General features: G+C 48.9%; 1 protein-coding gene across 1 annotated transcript; it reads right to left on the bottom strand.

The window, feature by feature from the left end:
- Nucleotides 1-8529: 8529 nt before the first annotated feature.
- Nucleotides 8530-9547, bottom strand: LOC311529977 (olfactory receptor 11A1-like; the record flags this gene model as incomplete). The annotated part of the gene is made up of 1 exon (XM_084646252.1): nt 8530-9547. The coding sequence occupies exon 1, from the start codon at nt 9496-9498 to the stop codon at nt 8530-8532; it is 969 nt and encodes a 322-aa protein (XP_084502378.1). The 5' UTR covers nt 9499-9547.
- Between the last annotated feature and the right edge of the window lie 324 nt (nt 9548-9871).

Here is a 9871-nt window from a genome sequence, read left to right as displayed (position 1 = left end):
CACTATTATTGAGTTCTTTATTTTGATAGCCTCTCTAATCTCCTTAGCATTTCATCATCACTATCACTGTCCTGAAAGTCACATATTGTCGTCTAGGGCCACGTAACTTGGACCTGTGAGATTCACTCAGGAACACAGGTACTGACACACCCGAGAAGAGCAGTGATCCCTCTAATTTGGAGTCCTGTCTTAAAGAGTGGCCAATACTAGATACTCTAGAAAAGTATTCAGCTCCCTTAAAGGCTTTTGCACAATCTCATATATATGGGGAATGTTTTCTCCAGACAGTGATGTTGTAGCCATGTTGGCAGCTGGATATTACAGAGACAAGCTAGGTGAGGTAACATCTTTTATCGTTCCAATAAAATTGGTCACCCACCTTCTTTCCCCAGACAGTTAATTCTTGGCCTATGTCATGAAACCTTCTATGTTTTATACTTTGTTGGTGTAACTAGACATCTACATTCCTTCTCAGGTGATTATCAGGCCCCAATTACTGTAGTATCTGAGCACCTTACAGTCCTTAACTTATTTATCCCCACAATGCCGCAATGAGATTGGAAAGCCTTTTTGTGCCCATTGTACAGATGGAGAACTGAGGCCCTAAGTGATTCCCCCAAAGGCCCCCAGGCCCTAACCCTGACCCTGAGGGAGCTTCTCTGTCCCATTCATCAGTCCTTAACCTCTCGCACATCCCCTTTTTGTTCATCTCCTCCTTAAATTAAACTCCCCCTGAGTCTTTTCTGAGGTTGGGATATTCAAAGGGACCTAAAGAAATTAGAAAATCAGGGGGATTTGGCCACCGGACTCCCTTGAAATTCCCAGCCCCATTCAGCAGGTGGGAAAAGAAGAGACGCTCTCATCCCCCAGCTCTGAGACACCAGGTGCAGCGCAGGAGCCTGCAGGTCAGCGCCAGCAGAACAGGGCGGGAGCCTGCTCGCCTCCTGCTAGTGCCTGAGACACTGACCAGCAGCACAGCAGGGAAACTGCCTCTGCCCTGCCCCGTGCACAAAGGGAACCCCCAGCAGCCATGCACAGACCCCTCGCCCTCTCCCGCTCCTCCCCTCCTTGGCCACCAGAGACATGCTCTACCCCAGCTGCACTCTGCAGCCCAGCTGAGGAGTGAGTGTGTCTGGGCCCAGATTCAGTGCAGCGACATGCTTCCAGCCATGCTCTGCAGTGCCACAGGGGCAGGGAGTAGGAAGTGAGACGGAGCAGGAAATGCACAGTCCCGGTGTGCACCTGAGAGACAGCTCCAGCTGGTCTCCTTCCTACTACGGCACTGTTTCGTCCTCCGTGAGAGCCCCAGGATCTGACAAAGGGCTCGCCTAAGGGGTGTGACTCTCCAGCGCAGTAGCCTGCCACGTACTAACGCTCCATGGACCCTGCAGCAGCGCACTCAAGATTCCCTAGCACACTTTGACCTGCCCCCGTTTCAAACACCACTAGGGCAAAGTCCACTAGGGGACTTTTAGTGCATGATAGCAGGGTCTGCACGGCCCCTTACTGCACGGCAACCTAGAGCACTGCAGATTTCCACCCCAGCCTGCCATGCACTGACTCCCTGTGTGGACAAACCCCAGGAAGGATCAGATTTAAATTGAAACCACAGCAGGAAACTGCAATGCTGAGTGGATGTGGGGATTGGGACGTGGTTTCCACTTCCAGGCTGCTTCCCTCAGTGTCTCCAGCTCTCAGAGCTTGTCTGCAGGGTGAGAGAGCGCACTCAAGAGCACTGGGATTTCTAAAGGGCACCAGCAAGTTGCACGCGAACTGACTCGTATAGACTCTTGCTGGCGCCCACTGAAATTTCCTTTTTGCACAACGTTTGGTGCCCTGTAGAACTGACACCTCACGGTTGTGCACCACCACCCCACATGGACAAGCCGGCATTCGCTCGGCAAAGACACCTACCTTCTACTGCTGCTCTGGGCTGGCGCTTACTTTCTTGCTTGAAATGCACACATCTTCATGCCTCCTGCTCTGGAGCCTTCCAGGGTTTATAGAGGAAAGCTGCCTCTCGCTGGCTCAGGCAGCTGTTGGGATCTCCACTGTGGCTGCTGATAATGATCCCCTTGAAAGAGCCCTCAGGAGGGAATTCAGTGCTATATTGCTTGTTAAAACAGTATAAACATCAAGGCCTCTGACTACTGAGGCCTGGTCTACACTACAGAGTTAGGTTGACGCAAGACAGCTTATATCAACCTAACTGTGGAAGTCTCTACACTTAAATTTCGCTCCTGCCAAAGTAACTGCCCTGCTACGCTGACTTAATAATGCTTCCAGAGGCGTAGCGTCAAGGTCGATGTAGTTAGATCGATGCAGTGTCAGTGTAGACGCTGCCTTGCTTATGTCGACTGTTACTGGCTTTCAGGAGCCTTCCCCACAATGCCCTGCACTGACAGTACAATCAATACCAGCGCTCCTGGTGAGGCCGCGCACCGCCGAGACAAGGAGCAAAGTGTAGACACGCACAAGCGATGTAATTACTGCAGCAGCGGTATGTCGACATAAGTTAGGTCAACTTAGTTTTGTAGTGTAGACATGGCCTGATGAGTAGAGCAGAATGAGTTCCTTAGGATTAGGCCCATAGAAGTTATTCTTTGCTGACTGTCTGGGCTAGATTGCCCATTCGGGGATGAATGGACAGGAGTGATATATGTAAGATATGGGAGGGAATTGTTCTGCTCTATTCAGCTCTGGTGAGGCCTCGGATGAAGTGCTGTGTCCAGTTCAGGGCGCCACACTTTAAGAGGGATGTGGACAAATTAGATACAGTGCAGGGGAGAGCAACAAAAAATGATAAAGAGGTTTAGAAAACCTGACCGATAAGGAAAGGTTGAAAAAATTGAGCATGTTTAGTCTAGAGAAGAGAAGGGTGAGGGGGGACATGATCCCAGTCTTCAGAGATGTACCAGGTCATTGGAAAGAGGATGATGATCAATTGTTCTCCATATGTACCAAGGGTAGGACAAGAAGGAATCTATAACAAAACATGCAGGAGGTGGGAGACACTGTGGAACAGTGACACAGTGCAAGTGACACAGAGCAATCTTGTGGCCCAGCAGAGAGACCACTGGACTGGGACTATTCCCAGCTGTGCACCTGGCCTGCTGGTTGACTGTGAGCAAGGCACATTGCGGCTCTGTGCCTCAGTTTCCCATCTGTAAAATGGGAGTATTGCTGTAAAGCTCTTGGGGATCTGCTGATGAAAAGGACAATAGCAAAGGTCAGTCTTTTGATTATTAGCGAGCCCCAGTGGCACGTCAACTGCAAACTTAGATGAGAACTACAGCTGTCTAAAAGGCATCACCTTTTACCAACCTTTTTCTCCTTCTGTTTGAAAAACTAGGAAATAAAATGTCAAAAAACTTTGTCAATGTAGAGTTAAAGTGTCTGGTGATAGCTCGGGCCCTTCTAGAATGCTGTGTTCCGCTAAACTCAGACTTCTGAAAACCAGGAAACACAGAGAGAAGGTGAATGCCTACACAACCTTAATTCTGCCCTACTTGAGCAATGCCCCACAACTCCCATAATGCACACACTCCCATTCTGCTTTTTCACTAGAATAGACAGGCGCTACCTGCACTTGCCCTGTGCTCAAACACTGATCCCACTCCCCCAACAGAACACTACCCATGTATAATTTAGAAGCTTCTTCATCCACTTTCACAACCCCTTCACACAGGGCACCACCTAAACCTAGCCTTCCCCCTATCCAGATTTAATCCACAGACTGTTCTCATGTCCCACCTCACTACTGACAATGCCCATTCCAACACAGAATTGTGTCCGCTGTGGCAGGAGCAGGGCGCTGGGGTTTTCTAGTCAGGGGTACTGTCAGTGGGGAGGTGGGTCTGTGCATTCACAAAGGGACTTGGGCATTGAGTGTCGCAACTCCTATCTTTTTGGTGCCTAGAAAAATCACAGGGCTCCACAAAGCCTGTGTGGTGCCCCCACAACGAAGGAGGAGAGATCAGCACCTAAGAATGGGATCCATAGAAGGACAGCACACTCAGCTGAGAGACTCCTGAGCTAGCTAATGGGAGACAATGAGGAGAGGGGGGTGTCCTCAGCACCACCCCTCTCCAGAAGTTCAGCACCTAAATCTGGGCTGGAGGGGAAAGCCTTGCTCTGCTTGGGACTCTCAGCCCCTCTCTTTGAGTTAGACACAGACGCCTCCTAGCTTGGAGTCCAACGTTTAGGCTATGCCGGCGTCACACCCTGGGTTCAATTCCCCCTGCCCCAGAGTGGAGAAGGGATTTGCCATCCCTCAGGTAAGTGCACTAACCACTGGAGTTATTGGCGATATTGGTGGGAGAAGGACTCCCACAGTCTCTCCCATTGAAGCTGTTCCTCTTGGCATAAATAATGAAAGAGGCCTTGGACCAGAGACAGCAAATATGAAAAGGGCTCTGTAGCCTGGAAGACCAAGTGCTCCCTGGGATGCAGGAGACCTGGAATCCGAATGACTCTTTCATTATTTAAAATCTAGGAATCAATTAATTCAGATCCACCCATCTAACCTCTTGCTGCCCCATCCCCAAATTAACCCACCCCAACAGAATTAACCCACCCCTCCCACACCCCACCCCAAATAAACCCCACCCCAACAGAACCTCCTGCCAGGGCCCCCCACCCATCCCACCTCCCTGCCACACCAACCCCTATCTCGCCAAAAAAACTCATACCACAAAGTCCCCTAATAAACCCCCCCCCCGCCCAGAAAACATCACCCTGCCCATACCCTTTGTGATGGGTTCCCCCAGGGTGCCACTTGGAACTGGGGTACCACTGAGCCCTGCTGACCCACCAGCCTGGGCTCCCTCCTACACTATACTGCTGTGACAAGCTACAAAGCCCTCCAAGCTGTCTGTAAGCAAGGACTGGCCTGTCTCCCAAGATCTGTGAGAGTGATGGGTCATCCTTCAGGATAGGTTGTAGAGACTACAATACCCACCTGCTGGAAACTACAATACCCAGCTGCTGGAGTGAAGAAACAGATTGACAGAGCCAGAAGAGTACCCAGAAGTTACCTACTACAGGACACGCCCAACAAAGAAAATAACAGAACGCCACTAGCCATCACCTTCAGCCCCCAACTAAAACCTCTCCAACGCATCATCAAGGATCTACAACCTATCCTGAAGGACGACCCATCACTCTCACAGATCTTGGGAGACAGGCCAGCCCTTGCTTACAGACAGTCCCCCAACCTGAAGCAAATACTCACCAGCAACCACACACCACACAACAAAAACACTAACCCAGGAACCTATCCTTGCAACAAAGCCTGTTGCCAACATATCTATTCAGGGGACACCATCCTAGGGCCTAATCACATCAGCCACACTATCAGAGGCTCATTCACCTGCACATCTACCAATGTGATATATGCCATCATGTGCCAGCAATGCCCCTCTGCCATATACATTGGCCAAACTGAACAGTCTCTACGTAAAAGAATAAATGGACACAAATCAGACGTCAAGAATTATAACATTCAAAAAACAGTTGGAGAACACGTCAATCTCTTTGGTCACTCGATTACAGACCTAAACGTCGCAATTCTTCAACAAAAAAACTTCAGAAACAGACTCTAACGAGAGAGTGGTGAATTGGAATTAATTTGCAAACTGGACACCATTACATTAGGCTTGAATAGAGACTAGGAGTGGATGTGTCATTACACAAAGTAAAACTATTTCCCCATGTTTATTTCCCCCCCACTACTGTTCCTCACACGTTCTTGTCAACTGCTGGAAATGGCCCACCTTGATTATCACTACAAAAGGGGTTTTTTTCTCTCCTGCTGGTAATAGCTCACCTTACCTGATCACTCTCGTTACAGTGTGTATGGTAACACCCATTGTTTCATGTTCTCTGTGTATATAAAATCTCCCCACTCTATTTTCCACTGAATGCATACGATGAAGTGAGCTGTAGCTCACGAAAGCTTATGCTCAAATAAACGTGTTAGTCTCTAAGGCGCCACAAGTCCTCCTCTTGTTTTTGCTTACAGCTTCGAATCCCCGGGTGTTCCATTCACAGGCTAAAAATCCCTTTAGCCTGGGTCCAGCACTTCCCTCAGTTCAGTCTTTGTTCCTCAGGTGTTTCCAAGTGTGTTGTCGTAGGGAGAGTGAGTCCCAGTGTGATGTCATTTCCCCCTTTTATATCTTCTTCCCACTTGCTGGAAAGCTCTTTTGTTGTCACCTGAGTCAAAGAGTTCCCATGGTGTAGTGCCATCTCTAAGAGCTTTTGTCATAAATATAAAAGGAAGGGTAAACATCTTTAAAATCCCTCCTGGCCAGAGGAAAAACCCTTTCACCTGTAAAGGGTTAAGAAGCTAGGAGAACCTCGCTGGCACCTGACCAAAATGACCAATGAGGAGACAAGATACTATCAAAGCTGGAGGGGGGAGAAACAAAGGTTCTCTCTGTCTGTGGGTTGCTTTTGCCAGGAACAGAAAGGAATGGAGTCTTAGAACTTACTAAGTAATCTAGCTAGATATGCGTTAAATTCTGTTTTGTTTAAATGGCTGATAAAATAAGCTGTGCTGAATGGAATGGATATTCCTGGTTTTGTGTCTTTTTGTAACTTAAGGTTTTGCCTGGAGGGATTCTCTATGTTTTGAATCTGATTACCCTGTAAGGTATTTACCATCCTGATTTTACAGAGGTGATTCTTTTACTTTTTCTTCAATTAAAATTCACATTTTCAGTCACACATACATAGCCAAATGTCATAACTTCACATAAGACGATAGCACATACAATCCAATGAGATATTACTGTCGAGCAGATCTAGACTTTTAGAATGATACCTCACAAGGCCTACTTTGTACAAAACATATCCTGGGGAATATTGGGGTGCCAGGGTGTCACACCCTGCATGCCCCAAAACCCTTCCTCCCCCACTACTCTCCATCCCCCATCCCAATTCCTCAATAAACACACTTCTTAAAACCACCTACACCTCCGTCCCCCACCATCCTCAAACCACTTCCGCCCCCCAAACCTTCCTCCGTCTTCACCCAAGCACCCACACACACTGCCCCACAACCCTTACTCCCCACTGGGCTCTTATGCTGGCCCCAATACCCAGGTCCATCTACGCCACACATCAGCCCAAATGCCCCCAACTCCTGGCTTTACCGACCCCCCCCCCCTCACTTCTTCAGCCGCTCCTGTCCCCTGGGGCTCACCCCGGAACTCCCCGCAGGCCTCCTCACCCCTTTACCCTGGCACCAGCATCGCACCTTCACTGTATCTGGGGCTGAGGACCATTCACCTCCTTAGCCCTCTCCTTCCTTGTCCCCTTGGGATGGTCGGACGGCTCAGCCCCACTCACTCAGAAAAGCCCCCACAGCAAATCTGTGAGCGATGAGAGCCAACGGGCCGGAGCAGAAAGCTGGGCCCAGCCCCACAGGACACTGAGCGGGGGGCAGGCTGGCTCTCCAATTCCCCTTTCTCCTTGCTGGTGCCTCATCTCTGCACCAGGCCAGGGTAGAAACAGCGAGAGCAGGACCCGGCAGTTTTACTGACCTCCCCCAAAGGAGATCTTCACCAGCCCCCCAGGGCGCTGGCTCTAAGGGAGCAATCCGTGGCTGGCCTGCTCTGGCCTCTGCTGAGCAGGAGATCAGACTAAAATGACCAAAATGGACTTTTTTCACCTTAAAAGCTATGAATCTCCAAGCTCCCCTCCCCTCAGGAAGAATGGGTTAACAGGAAAGCATGACTCTTGCAGGGTGGAGAGAAGGTGTGTACATGGCGTGGGGGGGATTGGGAATCCAGGGCCCCCTCTCTCTCTCCTGTCCCCTGCTCAGCTGAGAAGAAAAGAGCACAGTGAAAACCACAGTGATCTCCTTGGGGCACGGACCATTCCTCTCTGGAAAGAGCGACAAGCTAGTAATAAACCATAAACCTCAAACGTCGGCAGGGAGTCTACAGTGCGACAGAGAAGGGGCTGGTTAAGAACTCCACATACAGAGCTGAACAGAGGAAGGCCGTCTGCAGTGTGCAACAGCAACTCGCATTGGTCCTACAAAGCCCATGAACAACTATACAGATTCTTGAGCACCAGCTCCTGGCTCCTGGTCCGTTTACTTACTATTTATCAGAGCTGGTGACAGCTTTTCAGTAACAGCAAATTCCAAGACAAAATTGAATTTTGCTTAAACAATTTTTTCATGGGAAATGTTTCCTTCCCTCGCAGATGTTGATTTTTTTTCTTTTGGCCAGGAACCTGAAAACACCACAGCCAATTATTTTTTCCAGTTTCCAGCTGGAAGATTTTAAATTTCGCCTGCCAAAAAACAAGACTTTTTCATTTTCCAGGTTTTTGGGTCCCTGATGAAAAGTCAAAATTTTCTGCCAACCCCTCCCCCCAAATATATTTTCAAACGTCTTTGTTCTTTACAAATATGTATGTGCACAAGCATGTCTTTCATACAGCACGTTTATATCAGGGTCATTTGGCCCTGCTGCATTGACAACAGAAACCTAATGGATTGACCGTCATTTCATTCAACTAGTCAGGATTCTTTGTAAGGGTCACAGGTCTCCTCACAGCGTTTCTCAGGGCCTCCTTGACCTCTCTGTTTCTCAGGCTGTAGATGAGCGGATTGGCCAGGGGAGTCACGACTGTGTGGCCGATGGAGAACACTTTGTTCAGGGCTCTCCAGGTACCAGATTTCGGTAGCATGTAGACAATCATTATGGTCCCATAGAAAAGAGCCACCATAATGAGGTGAGAGGAGCAGGTGGAAAAGGCCTTTTGCCTCCCGGTAGTGGATGGGATTCCCAGGATGGTCACAATGATACAAATATAGGAAGCCAGGGTTAAGAGAAAAGGGGAAACTGCATCTAGGAAGGAAAATATATAAATAAGTGGGGTGATCTGGCTGGTGTCGCTGCAGGAGAGTTGAAACAGTGAGGAGAAATCACAAAAGAAATGGTCAATTTCATTAGGGCCACAGAAAATTAACTGTGGCATAAGACACATGAATATTCTACAAACTAGAAATCCACTTATCCAAGACCCAGCTGCTAGCTGGAGACACAGCCTGCCATTCATAAGGGTGCCATAGTGTAGCGGTTTGCATATGGCTAAATACCTATCATAAGACATCACTGTCAGGAGATAACACTCTGTAGTTACCAGAGAACCAAATAAAACCAATTGTATCATGCAGCCCTCCACAGAAATGGTTCTGTCCCCAGTCAGGAGACTGGCCAGCATCCTAGGCAGGATGGTGGAGATGTAGCAGGTCTCCAAGCAGGACAAGTTCCCCAGAAAGAAGTACATGGGGATGTAAAGGTGCTGATAAGCCACAACTAGCGCAACAATGAGGATGTTCCCAGCCATGGTCACAATGTAGATCACTAGAAAAAGCAGAAAGAGAAGGATCTGCAGCTCGGGGAGATCCCCAAACCCCAGGAGGATGAATTCCGTGACGGACGTTTGATTTTCCCCTTCTCCTTTCTCCATGAGGTGCATCCTGTGACAGGGAAAAAGTAATGAGCATCGAAAGATTTGACTGCACCAGGAAATTCAGTCGATAGCCATCATTTGATCCCCTAAGAGTTCCCACTGCAAATGGAGAGCTGGGTTTATATTCTCTCACACCAGAGAAACTGCTTCAGGAGCTGGAGACTCCACCACTTCCCTTGGTGCTTTGTTCCAAAAGATAATCACCCACCCTGGCAGCAGACTGCGCCTTATTTCCCATTGTCCTGTGTCTGGGTCTAGCGCCCAGCCCTTGGTTCTAGCTGTGCCTGTCCCTGGGAAATGGAAGAGCCCTGTGGTAACCAGTGGTTTCTCCCCATGGAGATATTGAGACCTCTACTCAAGTCACGTCTCCACAAAACTG

This window comes from Lepidochelys olivacea, assembly GCF_965140295.1.
Source record: "Lepidochelys olivacea isolate rLepOli2 genome assembly, chromosome: 13".
Lineage (NCBI taxonomy): Eukaryota > Metazoa > Chordata > Testudines > Cheloniidae > Lepidochelys > Lepidochelys olivacea.
This window is presented reverse-complemented; position numbering and strand designations above follow the sequence as displayed.